This window comes from Protopterus annectens, chromosome 7.part0 (assembly GCF_019279795.1).
Source record: "Protopterus annectens isolate FY-2018-M chromosome 7.part0, PAN1.0, whole genome shotgun sequence".
Lineage (NCBI taxonomy): Eukaryota > Metazoa > Chordata > Ceratodontiformes > Protopteridae > Protopterus > Protopterus annectens.
This window is the reverse complement of record NC_056739.1, coordinates 1,750,666,492-1,750,684,143: the sequence shown is the minus strand read 5'-3', so window position 1 is coordinate 1,750,684,143 and position 17,652 is coordinate 1,750,666,492. Positions and strand designations below refer to the sequence as shown.

Here is a 17,652-nt window from a genome sequence, read left to right as displayed (position 1 = left end):
ATATGATGGGTGACACATAATGAGCTATCTTAGCTAAGTGTTGGTCAAAGGCCAGATTGCTGTCTACATATGTTCTTAGATCCCATACTATGGGGTTGACTCTTGGGAGCATTTTATCAATGGAATAATTAAACTTGGGTTCACAATTTCCAGAAGGCCATTATAATGCATTTTCTGGAACTGAGTTTTAGGCCACGGCTTTGGCATCACTCAATTGTCTGTGTTAAACCCACTTGCAAGATGTTGGTGTCTTGGGCGTGGGGTCTATTACTAGCTCCCAATTTACAGTCATCTGTTAACACTGTAAACCACAGGCCTTGAACTTTACTCTTCTGGATGACCAGTTTCTAGGTGGAGGTGGTCTCACCGATCCTGACTTCCTGGGTCCTGTCTATGAGCCATACAGTAATCTAGCAAGTTATGCAAGGGTGTGGTAACACACTGTGTAATGCTCCAAAAGACAGCTGTTTGTGCACAGTTTTGAGCATTTTGCTTTACAGAAATTTGTCTTCAGGCTAGCAAATCAGGTTATGTATTAGCATAAGGAGTCTGAAACTAAAACGTCAATCAGTTAGTTAGTGGACGCAATCCACAGTGATTCATTAGAAAATCACAAATTTTGAGGAACACATGAGAAACATGAGGCAAAATCAAGGACAGCTGAATGGTAGCTGTGGGGGTTAAAACACAATATGAAATAAAGTGTGGATTTTTTTTTTTTATTTTATTCTTTGGACATGGAGATTTGTATGGACAACAAAGTAACTAAGATTGCTGTGTAGAAGGGCAGTCTATAAACAAAACTTTTACTGTTTGGTCATTATTCTGGCTCTGCAAGACTAAATATTGTTTTTGTGAAGCATGCTACATTACTTTATTGTGGCTACTGTTTGTGGGAAGCATGCTACATTACTTTATTGTGGCTACTGTGTGTGAAACGCAATAAATTTACTTTGGCCAACATACACACATAACATACTTTTATCACATCAGACATCTATCCTCTGCAACAATTTTTCTAAAATTTGCAGGCCGTTGAACAAAGGCTGCTGCAATAACATATATAGTTTTAATGATTTGGATTTACTACTTTGCACTGAAAAATGAATTAACACATTGATATGGAACACGTTTAGGTTGCACACAATCCAGGCCTTTTAGGGATACACTTTTGCATTATCTTCTTTACAGTTTCCAGCAATTGTGATGGGATTGACATCTGTCAATTTAGTGTAGTACGGATTGTTTGTAGTGAAGTTCAGAACTACATGATCTTCAGATTTCATTCTGCAGGGTCACTGTTGCATACTACTACTATGATGCAGTCTCCTCCAGAAGATCGAAATGCAAAAGATTTCTACATTTTGTAAAGTTTGCTGCACTGTGGTTATTTTTGGTCAGTCATACTCCAATGCATAGCTGGTCTATTTCAGGAAATGTGGTGACAATATCAACACATTATTTTTAACACAACATAAGGCAAACTTACTCTTCAAAGATAGCAGGCACTGCATTCATGGATGAAGCCTTGAAATACAAAATTGACTGCCATCTGTACTACACAGTTTTCTTTAATGTGAAGTTCTTCAGATTATTTTTAGTCAACATGGACAATCTGCATCATATGTAAAACAGCATTCTCTGTTGCTTGCTGAACAATTACTCACATGCATTTCCTGCATATTATTAAGTGGTTAATATACTTCTTCTTGTGTCCTCATCATACATACAGAAAATTGTGCTAGACATGGCTAGGTCTTCACTCAAAGCTACAAAATTAAGTTAATGTGATAATTAAGTTAATGTGATTTACCGTATATGCTCGCATATAAATAAATTAGAAACTTAGAAAATAAAAATACAATGAAATCAGGAAAACAGAGGCAGCCAGTTGGTAGGCAGCGCGCGCGTGGGGGAGGGGGGAGGGTCGGCGTGGCTTATGGGGAATGGCAGTGCTGAAAGCAAGAAAGTTTGGTGTAGATGAAAGCAATGTCAGACGATTGAAAAGGATACATCACTGGATATTGCACCCAAGGAGGGACCAAAACATGGACAGTATCCAGAAATGGAGAAGGGAGATCTTAGAGTGGTTGAAGCCCAGAAGACAAATGATATGGAGTGTCTCTCGGCTAAGTGTTGGTTACAGCCCTCAAAGATTGCACAGCCAAAAATATGAAAGGTTCACTGCTTCCACAGGTTGTGGTGTACGACACTGAACAGACACTCTAAGTTTGGAGACAGAGAATGAATGAAAAAAATTGTACAAAATAATAAATCACACTATGAATTCAAACTTTTGTTTTTCGTAGGAAGAAAGGCTGGTGACTTCTCTGCAGAATTATTCTCATGGATGGAATTACTAACATGATGAGCTTTGACACCCAGCACTGATGCACTCAACAAAAGGTTGCAAAAAAAAAAAGGGATGAAAAATTGTGCTGATCAGAAGAAGACATGACTTTGATTTATTTCTTCATTACAATAAGTAAGCACATTTGAAATGTGCTGTAAAGTCTGGCGGGGCTGTCTGTGGATAAAAGACATTATGCTACAATCTGCTCATGTTAAATAGTCTTTCACCTGCCTTTACATGATTAATGAGTATTTGTATGACGTAGGAAATACTTAACTGTTTGTTTGGGCAAAATAAAGTCAGTTACTCTGCTGATTATGTTTTTTTAACCACAGATCAAGACATCTAAGGTTCACAACGATAACAATGTGGCTATAACTGCTGGGTACAGCGGCCATCAGTGGATGAAAATGGCTGACCCTGCCAAGTTACAAGTTTTTAACAGTCATTAGAATGCCTTTGCAGAACTGCTGTATTTGTTACACAGACTGCAATACTTTATTGTGGCAATTTTGTTTTTAATCACAACCAGACCTATGTGGTGTACAGAGTCAAACAGGCTATAACTAAACAGCATGAATATTGTTGGATTATAATTGTAGCAGTTCAAGTGTTTTTTTTATGGTTCACATGCTTTGAAATGAGAAATTTTGTTATCATTATTGGTTAGTAAATTTTCTTTCACTTCTTGCTGGAAAATGTACAAGACTATAGTTTTAAAACTGTAAAATTTCCCAAACCAGGCAGAAGACGGCTCGATATGTAGCTAAATCCAAAAACTTGATTAGCCAGCAAATAATCGTACCAAAGAACTTTATTACATGGGAAGAAAGTTAGTGCTTTCACTGTAATACCATACTGCTTCTTCAGACAAACATGAATGGCAACAGAGTAACTTATATGCATAGGACATCATCTCTAAGAGCTTATCAGCTAATAAAACAAACATTCGTGCAACCACATTCTCATCTTAAAGGCATATAAAAGTAAATAATGTTTACTAGCAAAAAATCTAATAAAAAATAAAAAATGATAAAAACATTAGCACAAATATATAAAACATGAAAGATATGCATAAATAAGTAAACAAACAACAACAAAACACCCTACAGCTGTTTATTCCTTAATACAGGCTTAATGGGTACATGATCATTCAACCCCATAGCTAGGTGTGCCCCAAACCTCAAGATCCACTCTTAACTCGACCACCTCAGTACGAGTCACTATATCACCACCTCGCAGACCTGGGCTGATCACACAGAATACCTGGAAGACAAAGTTGTGTTCAGGGCCAGTAGATAAAACATGTTTCACTAAGACACTAAAATCATATTGCTTCTGCATGCAATACACATGGTCCCTAATTCTAAGCTCTTGTTCGTCTTGCCAACGTAGAACTTATAACAGCACTGATAATGTGCTAAATAAACCACATTCCTGGTGGAGCGATCAGCAGATGCCCTCAACTTCCACAAGTAGCCCATGACAGGGTGCCTAAAGAACCTAGACTCATCTATAAACTGACAAAAATTACATTTATGACATTTAGATGCACCTATCAAAACTTGAGATCCAGACATTGCCACGCCAGACTGTTGCCAGGAACATTTATCCTGAATCAAAGATATTGTGTTCAAGGACCAGCTCTAAAAGCATGCACAAGACATTATGATATGATAAATCAGATGCTATCTGATACGGACACATATTATTGTGGATGTTGACATTGTGAGTGTGATGAAGACCAGAATAGAAAATTGTTTACTTGAATGCTTTAATCTAGGTCTATTAACCAAGGAACTATTTGATTATTTTATTACTGAATTTCCTGTTGTTCCTCGGATTCATGGCTTACCCAAGATCCACAAACACCATACACTCCCACAGTTTAAACCAATTGTAGCTGGGAGTGGTTGGTTGACTCAGGCTATTCCATTTATTTGGAAAAACAACTTTGAATAGCTCTTGATATGAGTGAAGTTACATTGAAAGACACTGAAAACTTTTTGAGATATATATATATATAATGTGACCAGTGAGGGGGATGTGTCGGATATTCAATTTTTAGTGACGATAGATAGATCCCTGTTTATGTGCATTCCTAACCAGGAAGGCATTAGTATGGTCAGGGCAGTTTTGGCTAGGAGCAATAAATATGACATGAAGCATATTGACTTCTTGTGCATGCTTTTAGAGCTGGTCCTTGAACACAATATCTTTATGTTTCAGGATAAATGTTCCTGGCAACAGTCTGGCGTGGCAATGGGGACCAGCTGCGCTAATTCTTACACCAATTTGGTGATGTCAGAATGGGAATTCCATCATGTATTGGGACAACACAGAGATCATGTTGCCATATATAGACGTTTTGTTGATGACATGTTTATTGGTTGGAAAGGCAACAAGCAAGAGCTTGACATGTTTTTTCATTCTTTAAATAATAGTCATTTTTTGAAATGTACCCTCACTTGTTCCCAAGTCACTGTTGAATTTTTGGATGTGAACATCCAGCTGGAGAATGGCAAAATGCTGACTAGGATGCATAGGAAGGACCGTTATAGACAGTCATATCTCCACAGGTGAAGTATGCATCCACAACATATATTTGGCAACATTGTGAGAGGTCAAGCCTTCAGGGTCTCGAGGCTGTCATGTACTACTTCTGACTTTGAAGGAAGTTTGTCAGATTTGAAGAAAGTTTGCCATCAGGGGTTATACCCAAGTTGAAGTTGATCAAGCTTGTACCAAAATAACCGATGAGCGTGAGAGTAGAGCGTGTCCGTATTTTTCTGCTCTATATAGGCAATCAATTAGATCACCTTGTTGGTATTGTTGTCCTCCCATTGTTTTGAAATATCCCCATGGCGTAAATATGGTGAACGATATAGTTACCAGGAACTGGAATATTTTACAAACTGACAGCAGATGTTCCGATATTTTAGCAGATGGCCCTAGATTTGTATACAAGAACCATAGTAATTTAAGGTAACAGTTATGTTTTCATATACATGTTATGTCTGGATCTCAAGTTTTGAAGGGTACATCTAAATGTCACAAATGTAATTTTTGTCAGTTTATAGATGAGTCTATGTTCTTTAGGCACCCTGTCACGGGAAGTTGAGGGCATCTGTTGACTGCTCCACCAGGAATGTGGTTTATTTAGCACATTGTCAGTGCTGTTATACGTTCTACATCGGCAAGATGAACAGGAGCTTAAAAGAAAGAATTAGAGACCATGTGTATTGCATGAAGAAGCAATATGATTTTAGTGCCTTGGCGAAATTAGAAGTTATGTACTCACCATAACGTTCCATCTGAGTAGGTAGTTCATTTGTCTGCAACTTGTGGGTTACGGATCCGATATCCGGATCGGAGCCCGCAACTTGTTTCAAGCTAATGGATCCGAGCTCCTAGCTCCTCCCTTCACCCATAATCCCCTGCTAACCCTCCATGACCTCAGATCGAGTTTGCCTCTCCATATATATCCAAGAAAGGATACCTAAAAACTAATAGATCCAAGAAGGTCAGGGGGAAGGAGGGGGGGATGGTTGCAGACAAATGAACTACCTACTCAGATGGAACGTTATGGTGAGTACATAACTTCTAAATCTGAAGTAGGAATGTTCATTTGTCAGCAACCTGTGGGACAGAGTCCCCAGCTACCTGCACCCTGGGTGGCCATCATGGAAGGATATTACGAAGCACCAGAGCCAAAGGATGCTCTCCTCTAGAAAGCAGGTCTAGCTTGTAGTGGTTGATAAAGGTATGAGATGAAGCCCAAGTGGCTGCAGAACAAATATCATCCAAAGGAACTCTAGACTTGAAAGCCGCGGAAGTAGAAATGGAGCGAGTGGAATGAGCACGAACTCCTTCTGGTGCGGGTCTACCCGAGGCTTGATAAGCTAGCAGGATACATTGGGAAATCCAGCGAGATAAAGATACTTTAGAGATAGCTTTCCCCAAGTTAAATTTGGCAAAGGAAACGAACAGCTGGTCGGATTGTCTATGGCCAGCCATCCTATGGGTATAAAAACGAAGCTGCCTATGAACATCAAATGAGTGCAGCTTGTATTCACCCTTATTTTGATATTTAGGGAAGAAAACCGGTAAATTTATGGATTGGTTTATGTTGGTTTCTGATGCTATCTTGGGAAGAAAGGAGGGATTGATCCTGAGGTACACTCTATCAGGGTGAAAAATCAGGTATGGAGGCTTTACAGAAAGAGCCTGAAGTTCCGACACTCTTTTCGCTGAAGTAATGGCTACAAGGAATGCTGTTTTCTATGACAAGAATTTGAGATCCACTGAAGCAGTGGGTTCAAAGGGTGGAGCAGTCAAGGCTTGAAAAACTAAAGTAAGATCCCATGGGGGTACGGCTTCTTTTACAGGAGGTCTAAGTAAAAAGGTACCCTTGAGAAAGGTTTTACATAATTTGGCTGACATCAAGGGTCCTGTATCATGTCCCACATGATAATGAGAAATGGCTGCCAATTGCACTTTGACAGTTGAACAACTAGCACCTTCTTGAAAGAGTTCAGTTAGGAAATCTAAAATGGATGGAAGAGGAGCCGTAAAGGGATCTAGATTGCGGCACTCCGCCCAGATGAAAAAACGTTTCCATTTGCTGTGATATACCTTCCACAAGGATGGCTTTGACTGGTGAAGAGATACCGGGAGTTCTAACTAGGAGTGGAACTGGAGCAACCAAGCTGTCAGTTTCAGATTGTCCAGGTTTGGAGTTGGCAAGTCCAATGGATGGGAGATGAGATCCGGAATGGGATCTAGAATCCAAGGGTGATTCACAGGGTGAGACCACAGGTAAGGGAACCAAATTTGTCGAGGCCAGAATGGGGCAATGAGAATCATCTTGCTCCCCAACCGCGAAGCTTTCTGTAAGAGTTGTATCATCATTGGAAGAGGAGGATAGGCATAGAGTAGACCGGGTGGCCAAGCATGCACCAGAGCGTCTCTTGGAGATTCTCCTGGTTGGGGGATTAGAGCGAAGAAATTGTCGCATTTGGCCTTTGATGGAGATGCAAAAAGATCGCAGCAGGGTTGCCCCCATGTTGCAAATATCTGCTTCGCTACTAGAGGATTGAGAGACCACTCGTATGGGGTAAGAAGGGTGCGGCTGAGCTTGTCCGCTAGGATGTTGGTCCTCCCCGGAATGTGCGTTGCAATCAGAAAGCGGTTGGTGGAGATCGCCCATTCCCACACTCTCATAGCTTCGCGGCAAAGAGGACAAGATCTGCCTCCCCCCCCCGTTTGTTGATATACCAGACCACTGACATGTTGTCCGAGTGAATTGCAATCGTTCCTGCGGGGAGGAAGCTCTGAAGTGCTTGCAACGCCAACAGCACCGCTCTCATCTCCAGAACGTTGATATGCAGGGAGGTCTCTGTATCGTTCCACATGCCTTGGACTGTCCTGCCTGAGTAATGCCCCCCCCCCACCCGAGGCGGGAAGCGTCCGTGGTCACCGTGGCGATAGGGGGAGAGGTGCAAAGGGCGGCCATGGAAGTTTGATGCTTGGAGCCACCATAGTAGCGCCCTTCTGCAAGCCTTACTGATAGCAATGGGATGGTGGAGAGGAAGGGATAGGAAGGACCATTGCACTAACAGAGTCCACTGTAGGACTCGCATGTTCAAACGGGCGCATGGAAGGAGTGTAATCGCTGCTGCCATGGAGCCTAGTGCCCTCAGGATCAATTCCGCTGGTGAAGCCTCTGAATGAAGGATAGCCCGCACATGAAGTTGAAGATTTCTGATTCTCTTGGCAGTTAGGAAGGCTCGCAAATCTCTGGTGTTTATTCTGGCACCTATAAATTCTAGGATCTGTGTTGGAGCCAGTAGGGATTTGCCGACATTGATAGTAATGCCTAGTTGTGGGGCCAGATGGAGAAAAAAGTCTCTGGCTGAGCAAAGTAGATGCCTTGTTGGTGCGGTCAGGAGCCAGTCGTCCAGGTACGGGAAGACCTGAATTCCCTGGAGTCTCAGGTGGGCCGCAATCACTGCTAACACTTTGGTGAACACCCGGGGGGCTGTGGTGAGGCCAAAGGGAAGGACCCTGAACTGGTAGTGACTGGCTCCCAGCCGGAAGCGAAGGAACTTCCTGGATCGTTTGTCCATTAAGATGTGGTAATACGCATCCTTGAGGTCTAGAGAGAACATCCAATCGTTCTCCCTCAGAAGGGGGAGGATAGATTGAAGAGTGACCATTCGGAATTTTTCCTTGGTTACTGACAGGTTCAAGCGGAAAGGTCTAGGATGGGTCTCAGATCCCCGTCTTTTGGCACCAAAAGAACCTGGAGTAGAACCCTAATCCGAGCTGGTCTTGGGGACGGGCTGGATGGCTCTTTTCTTAGCAGCTGCTGTATTTCTGCGGCTGCGCCTCCTGTGATCGGGTGGTACATCGGGGAGGTTCTTGGATTGGGGGACATGGAGAATTGGTATTTTGTACCCTCTGGATATGATGCGAAGCACCCGGCGGTCTGTTGTGATGGACTCCCATGCCACTAGATGCTTCGAAAAATGCCCCCCGACTGCCTCCAGAGTGGAGCAGCTGGGCAACCCCTCAGGGCTGCTGCGCGTGCCGTTCAGAGAAAGGTTCTCTGGATCCGAAATTTCTCGGAGCCCCTCTGCCTAGGGCGATGTCCTCCCTGTCCACCTCTGCCACGGTAGGACTTGTTGTCCGGAGCTAGTTGGGAATGTTGTGATTTTCGGAACCACATCTTCTTCTGACCCTTTTGGTTCCTTGAAAAGGACCGCTGGGGAGCAGAGAAGCGGACTCCGACGGTAGACAACGTCTTCCCGTCCTTCTCGCTCTGGACAAGCGTCTCGTGAACTGTTTTGCCAAAAAGGGCAGAACCATCAAAGGGGGCGTTCGTGAAGGACGCTTTAAAGGGCTCCGTAAAGTCACAGTGACAGAGCCAGGCCTGACGTCTCATGACTAGGCCTGCTCCGCTGGCCCTAGCGGCTCCCTCTGTGGCGTGGGACAATAGCCGCATAGAGGTGTTTGAAATAGATCTCAAGAGTGGCCATTCGGGTGGAGTACAATTGTTTATCCTCCTCCGACATGGACTCGGGGGGGGGGGGGGGTGCAGCGTATTCTTTGATAAGATCCCACTGCATCCTGATGACATGTGCCATATAGTTCAGAGACCTTACTGAGAAGGTCGCTGAACTAAAGACTCGCTTCCCTAAGCGATCCATCAAACGGGACTCTTTGCTCGGTGGATGGACTGAGGGACTCTCCTGAGCCAATTCCCTCTTTGTGGCCGCCGTCAACATGGCATCTACAGGGGGGCCCTTACTCCAATGTGACCGGTCTGAGGGGGGGGGGGGCTAAGAATCCTATCCGGTCGCTTGGGTATTGGCTCCACGGTGTCCGGATCCTTCCATGCCCTGGTGGTAATAAGGTCCACCACGGGATCGACTGGAGGGGACACCCAGGAGGTAGACGGGCCTGCCTCGAATGCCTCCAGAAACACGGACTCATCAGAGGAAGACTTGGGGGCAGACCACCCACCTCTGATTCTCAGCATCTCCATGATGTCTCCAAAGGAGACATCCTCAGGGGGTGATCTTGGGGAGCCTTCCCCTTCCTCCAAGTCCGTGTCCTCGGTTAAGGACTTAGGGGAGTCCACGTGCCTCCTTTTGCACTTATGCTTGCGGGGAGCTTCCTCGGGGGGACTGTCTGAGGAGGCCTTGCCAGCAACATCTTGTTCCAATGGAACTATCTGTGACATCGAAGCAGGCTGTCCCTTTGGCCGGGTGATGGAAGCCTGGCCCAGCAGAGAGGGAGTGCAGGGAGGAGTCGATGTAAGGACCGGGGGTCCGGATGCTCTCAACAGAGCCCTCTCCACAACATCGAATGCCGAGGGAGAGCCACTCTCCAATGGATCCGAAAGTCGGCTCCCACTTGGATCCGATGAAGGGATCGGCACCGAGACCGTCGGATCCGAGGGACCAGTGTGCTCCGACCTGGACGGAGCCGAAGGCACACTGAATCCCCCGGATCCGAAGCTCGGTCCACGGCTCAGAGAGGTCGGATCCGACAGACTCGAGGGTAGGCTCGGATCCGAAGTACCAAGTACTGTCGGCGCCGACCCACCCCCGGCTCCAAGGCTGCTCGGCTCAGAGCGCTCCGAACCCGGGTAGCGGGTCGGAGAAGGAGCAATTGGGTGGAAAAAAGGTGTCGAGCTCCCCCCCTGAGGGGGAGGCAAGAGCACTCCCATCTGCAGCTGGGCCTGGATGAACCTTCGCATCATCCGGTCCAAGTCTGCATCAGATAAACTGAATGTGGATCTTGAAGAGGCCACCGAGGCAGGCCTGGAATGCCACCTCGATGACCTCAACGGAGATCGGGTCTCCTCCTCCTCGGGCTCCGGGGAGAAAGAAGGGGATCGGAGCCGAGGAGGAGGAGACCTAGAAGCAATGGAGGGAGAAGCCCGCTTAGCTGGCGGGGCCGAAACGGAGGTCTCGGCCCGCCGCTTGTGGTGCTTCTCCCTCCGTTTCTCCCTCCTGGCCTCGACACTTTAGCGGGAGTTTTGAGTCCCAGTCGGAGGCAGGGGGGCAGGAGTGGCAACCATCACAGGCTGTGATGGAGCCACAGGAGCAGCAGAGGTAGCGGAGGCTGAAGCTGAATCCGGGGGTAGAAGTCCCGCCAGGACCAGCTTCGACCTCCGTTCTTTCAGTGTTCTGGGGTTGAACGCTGCACAGATAGTACAGCCCGAGGTGAGGTGTTCAACCCCAAGGCACCGAACGCACAGAGTGTGGCCATCAGCCGGGGAGAGCTTATGGCCACACTCGGTACATTTAGAAAATATGGCTTTTGGGGCCTCAGCCATTCCCTTTTTTTTTTAACTAAAAGGAATAAAACTACACACACAGGCCCCAAAAAACACTCAACACACACTAGCGACCAGCGAAGGGAGGGTATTAATTAAACAAAATATAGGGAACCTAACTCATACACACTTTAAAAGTATTAATGTAAAATAAAAATTTAAATTCTGACGAAAAAAGTAGAAAAAAAAAGGTAACTTTTTTTTTTTACTTATCTGCGGAGCTCTGAAGAGGATCCAGCCATCACAAGCACGGCAAACTAGATCTGAGGTCATGGAGGGTTAGCAGGGGATTATGGGTGAAGGGAGGAGCTAGGAGCTCGGATCCATTAGCTTGAAACAAGTTGCCGGCTCGGATCAGATATCGGATCCGTAACCCACAGGTTGCTGACAAATGAACATTCCTACTTCAGATCATGTTTTATATACTGGGCCTGAACACAACTTTGTCTTCCAGGTATTGTGTGATCAGCCCAGGTCTGCGAGGTGGTGATATAGTGACTCGTACTGAGGTGGTCGAGTTAGAGTGGATCTTGAGGTTGGGGGCACACCTAGCTATGGGGTTGAATGATCATGTACCCATTAAGCCTGTATTAAGGAATAAACAGGTTGTAGGGTGTTTATTGTTGTTTACTTATTTATGAATATCTTTCATATTTTATATATTTGTGCTAATGTTTTTAACATTATTTTTTATTAGATTTTATGCTAGTAAACATTATTTACTTTATATGCCTTTAAGCTGAGAATGTGATTGCATGAATGTTTGTTTTATTGGCTGAAAGCTGTTAAGAGATGATGTCATATGCATACAAGTTAGTCTGTTACCATTCATGTTTGTCTGAAGAAGCGGTATGGTATTACCGTGAAAGCGCTTTCTTTCAATGTAATAAAGTTCTTTGGTATGATTATTTGCTGGTTCACCAGGTTTTTGGATTTAGCTGCATATTAAGCGGTCTTCTGCCTGGTTTGAGGAACTTTACAGTTTTACAGTTTCATTTGGTTGCCGCAGTTGGGTTTGCTTTTGTTGTTTAGAATTTTAAAACAAAGAAATTTGTTTTATTAAACAATATAAATTTAAAACAATATAGTAGGCAACTAAAAAAAGATGATGAATCCAAAAAAAAAGTGCATTTGTTTTGTGCACTGTCCTAAAAATTACATGTGTGCGTGTGTGTGGGGTTATGTTTTGAAAACAGCCTGTGATCCAAGGTAAGCTTGGGCACAAGATGAATTATGTATTCCTGTACAGTCATATAGCACATGATCCAAGGATGTGAGGCCACTTGGTTGCAAACTCCAGATGTGATGGATGTATGATGTGCTCTCCAGTTCTTGCTCTTTGCAACCTCCAAATTCATCCTTATTTTTATGCGGTAGGCATTGAACTTCTCATTACATCTCCAGGCAGGCACATTGACACTTGGCAGTACTTCAAACCATTTTTCTCCAAGACAGTACAAAATGACTACGTTAGTCAGGCAGTGATATGCAGATTCCAGAAATGCTTTGAAAGATAAGTTTTAAACATCAACTGTGGAACTTTTCTCACCAGTACATTAAAATTTGTACTCAAACTGTGAGGCTGGCAGAAAAGAACTGGATAGAGCAGGGGCTTTACTCCAAACCCTTCTTACTTCAGAAGGTGGCCTTTCAACATATGCCAGCTTAAAAAGACCATGCTCCACCAGGAAGCTGAAGAGATTCCAGAAATGTGCTCAGCTGAGGCTATCAAAAAAGAAGTAATCCCAATAACTATTTACAATAAAATGCTCAAAATCAGAAGTCTAATTGTACAGCAGTGACTACAACTCTCAAATCCTGCATTTTAAGTGATGAATTCCCTTTCCTGGAAACTGAAATAAGACAGCAAATCATGGAATAGCTTCCAAGTTGTTAACTCTTGCTCCAATCACTTACCCAATGAGGTCTGCGTTGCCATCTAGTTTACCACGATGCTCCAAGCCTCGTGTCCAGGCAAAGATACTGGCAATGGGATTGGTGCTAGTAGGTCTGCCCTACAGAAAGGAACAAAAAATTCCATCACTGCATGCATCTGTTTAATATACAGTTCTCTGGACACAAAATGATCAACAAATAACGTAACTTTCGCAAACCTTTTCTTAAGCAAATAATAATGACCACAAACCTTACTGATCTGTGCTTATTTGAGTATCACAAGTGTCCAGCACGTTTAATTTGAAGCCCAAGTTTCTTCTGTTGCCATGCAGACTTGAGTTTTTTTTAATGTTACCTTTGAAAGATCAGCCTGCAAAGTAGCAGAACAGTAATTACTACCCTGCAAGCTGCCCTTGCCTTTAGTGGAAAAGGTACTGCTGCATTCTGGGAAAATGTTCACTTTAAAAAGTGCTGTTGCTTTCTCCCTAAATATTTACTCATTCTGTTAACACCTCTACCACAATGATGCCAAACTGTGGAGTGTCCTTACACTCCTGGTGCCCACAATCTCTCAAACTAACTTGGATACAGAAGTTTTATTTTGCTTACTGGCACACGTTTCAATATGCTTTTGTTTTCAGGATTAGTTTAAATCATTTGTCTCATCTGTATCTGCATCACAACAGTAGGCCCAAGGGTCTAAACTGCCAATTGAAACTTCATTAGGAGCAGATATTAAGTTCTGGACCACCCCTCCACCACCAGACATTTTAAATTTTACTACCTCTTCTGGGGTGCATCTTGTCCAAAAATCCATTTTTCTCAGCTTCATGCTATCCCATTTTATTAACTGCGCAGTACAGGAGAGTGGACGACTTGAGATCAGTCCTCCATTAAATGCAGTAGAAACTGCTGACAACTGGACCAAACTGTCTCCATATAGCAGCAGTCACCAACTAACAGCACCGAATCATGGTGTAGCTGATGCGACTGCTTAGCATCAGTTTTAACCTGTCCTCAAGGTGCACACTTCTGGCTATTCTTTTAAACAGAAAAGAAGGCATTTGTCACACAGGAAGGAGACAAGGCCCTAGACTTATTTATGCAAACGCATAACAAAACTCATGATTTACTTATCTGCTATTCATATTAACAATGCATCAATTCAGTGTTTTTTTATGTAAACACAACAATCACTTTACTACAATCACTTCAGATTAGTGTCCTGAACAATTTTACAGTTGTATTTTCAGTATGGTTGTTACAGTTCAAAACGTATTAACACATTTCAAGTATAGTTAAAAGTATTTTCTGAAAAATAGCTCAGGATGCACCTTTAATTCTATGAAGGGAGTTAGCAGCCAGCATTCATGAGGTTCTAGAAACACAAATAAGGTTAACATATGGAAGAAAACACACAGGGATGATAACAAGGGTCATATCTAGCGACCCTATTTACTTCCATTCATGTAATCTTGTTTTGCTGTGGTTAGTGACACAAACATGCAGGTGACCTTGGTAGGAAAATCAAAGAACACTGCAACAGCTCTTAGTGCGGAGTATTTAGCTTAAAGACAGTTAAAGGATGTCCAAAAAAAACTAGCACACACCTCAATGAAGTCCGACACTAGCTATATTCTGAAAAACAATGGACTTACACATTCTGCTTGATGAGAAACTACACTGTAAACATCAGTGGTAGCTTAATACCAATGAACTGAAACAGTGCCCAGATCTACAGTGCAGAGGGATAAAGCCACGTTTATGACCAGAGTTCAAACAGCAGCTCAGGTTCTGAAATAGATAAGCACAGGACAGTGAGTGCCTTATGCAGGCTCATCAATCCTGTCAGGAAGATGATGATCCTGGTCAGGAAAACCTCCAGACAACCTGCTCCCATGAAATTAAGAGGCCTACATGATAACAGTGGCTGCAGAACCAGGGAACATAAGTTTGATGATCCAAAGCAGTTGAAGTAGGAGAGTGTGAGAACTGCAACATGCACGTATCAAGGGGGAGTGAACAGAAAGTCCCCTGGTGACAAAGGTACAGTCAGCCACCAGGTCTAAGATTAGGGCCATACACAATAAAAACTACTGCCAGGATACCAACAACAACAAACACTGCTACAACTCTTCCACCCCCTCGTCCCATAGGAGGGAGGCCAGAAAGTAGTCAGGCATGGCAAGAAACAGCATTGGGGGGGTGCTGAAATTATTAGGCGAGATGACAAGCCCTGGACCTACATAGCCTGAATTACTGAACACAGGGGTGACTGCAAAGCTCTAGGTGAGGACTACTACTCATGATACTGAGCTATCCAAGCTCAATACTTGAAAGAGGAAAAAAAAAACTGCTTTTCTACTGTAACTTCATATATTGCTTTGATGAAAACATGGTGAACTACTTGCAAATGCTTAACAGCTGCTTTAAAACTATACTTCTTATCTACATTTAATACCTTACAAATATTCACAAGTTAGTACTAAGCAGGTGGGCTGAACAATATACATAACAGTACTGTATGTTTATCTTATAAATGTTTAATTTATTCCACAGGTAGGGCATCTTTTGAGTAAAGGACCTATCCCTCCAAAAGACATGTATATGACTACGCAAGTTGAGTTTTGCAGTTCATATATGAAAGGGCTGTACAAGACTAAAATAAAGACTTGTTAATCTATCTGAACAGCTATGGAAGACACTCTCCCGCCGTTAAGAAAGGATGCATTCTTTCAAGCAGAGATATGTGCTTGCTAAAACAGATATCGATCAGAGCACTTTAATAACTTACATAATAAGACAGGAATACAGGAGGACAACAATTTTGCTGGCTTTTGAGGATGGGTAATAAACAAGACACTGCCTTGCAGTAACGGACACCTGATAAAGTACAGCTTTGTACACTTACCATAAATGTAGATGTTCGAGTATTCACTGTTGCAGTCATCAAATTTGGGTTATCTGCTTGCAGTAGCCCTCAGTCGTTCTGATTATCAAAGTCTTGGGTCCTGCGTCGGTTGCGGTCTCATCTTCCATGACATCGGGTAGTCAGGGGTATAAAATATGCAGCAGACACCATTACATCGTTTTTTCTTTCCCCAGATGTCAGCTGCCCCCATAATGGGAAACAATTATATACAAGGTTACACCTCCAACAAAAAATCAAATACACCAAAAAGCTTTAAGCATAGTAAATAGAGGTACAGTCAATAGAAGTCAGGGGGGCTGGAGGGAGGGTAACCAGGACTGCAACAGTGAATACACTCTAACATCTACATTTATGATAAGTGTACACAACTGTACTATGTTCTTCATGTTTCACTGTTGCAGTCATCACATTTGGGTAGATTTCCAAAGCTAAGGATGGGAGGAGGTAATTAGATAGCATTAGGACCAGCTATAAGGCCCTGCAAGACTGCAGTGGCAAATCCAGTTCTAGATTTAGAAACAATTGGCAAGTGGGAATGCTTGGTGAAGATATGTACAGAACTCCAGGTAGCAGCTTCTGGGATGTCCCTGGTAGGGGACACCTCTGAGAAAGGCTGTAAAGGTAGATGCAGCTCTGGTTGAATGTGGTCTTATCCCCTTGCGGGGTAGGTTTTCCATGATGCTTATAGCAGAAATGAATGCAATGGCCTATCCATTTAGAAACTGAAATGGCCTTCCCCTCTGCCCATGCAGCAAACGCAACCAGCAGCTGTTCAGATTTCCTGAGAGGCTTAGTCCTGTCCAAGTAAAATCTGAGTTGTCTGTGCACGTCCTAGGAGTGTAGTATTTGTTCCCCTTTGTTCTGTGGATTAGAAAAGAAGGTTGGCAGATGAATGGACTGATTAAGGGCCACACTGGATACCACCTTGAGCATGAAGGAGGGATTGGTCCCAATGGACACCATGTCAGCACGAAATATGATGAAAAGCTCCACTGCCATGAGGGCCTGTAATTAAGACACCCTTCTTGCTGAAGTGATGGCTAGAAGGAAGACAGTTTTCCAAGAAAGGAATTTCAACTCTGCATTTGCAGTTGGCTCAAAGGGAGGTAGAGTGAGCTTTTCCAATAAAAGAGTTAAGGTCCCAGGCTGGAGTAGGGGCTCTCCTGGGTGGTCTTCAGTTTTTGGCCCCTCTGAGGAATTGCTTCAGCAGTGGATGAGAGAAGAGGGGTGGTTCTGTATTGTAATGAGCTGAAATGGCTGAGGCATGCATTTTGATGGAGGAAAAGGAAAGGCCCTTGTGAAGCATCTCAGTTAAGTATTGAAGAATATGGGGTAAATTGGGCGCTGCTGTGCCCATCCCCTGAGTTTGGCTCCAGGAACAGAATATTTTCCATTTTTCAGCATAGGATTTTCTAGTACTAGGCCCTCCTTGCCTCCAGGATAACATCCATCACTTGCTTACTGAGGGATGGTAACTGACAGATCAGGTAATTAGCCAGGTTGCCAGGTTCAGGGTTTGAAGTTGTGGGTGCAGAATCTGCCCCCCCCCCCCTGCTGGGACAGCAGGGCAGCGGTCTGAAGCAGGTGCCATGGTGCCAGCAGTGACGCAATGCGCAAGAGGGG

At 43.8% G+C, this 17,652-nt stretch overlaps 1 protein-coding gene across 1 annotated transcript in view; it reads right to left on the bottom strand.

Moving 5' to 3' along the window:
* The window catches only part of IDH2 (isocitrate dehydrogenase (NADP(+)) 2), a 286,718-nt gene that overhangs the window by 79,625 nt on the left and 189,441 nt on the right, over window positions 1-17,652 (bottom strand). The window contains exon 9 of the mRNA XM_044078288.1: window positions 13,119-13,216. Within this exon, the coding sequence (XP_043934223.1) occupies window positions 13,119-13,216 (98 nt within the window). The remainder of the gene's footprint in view (window positions 1-13,118; window positions 13,217-17,652) is intronic.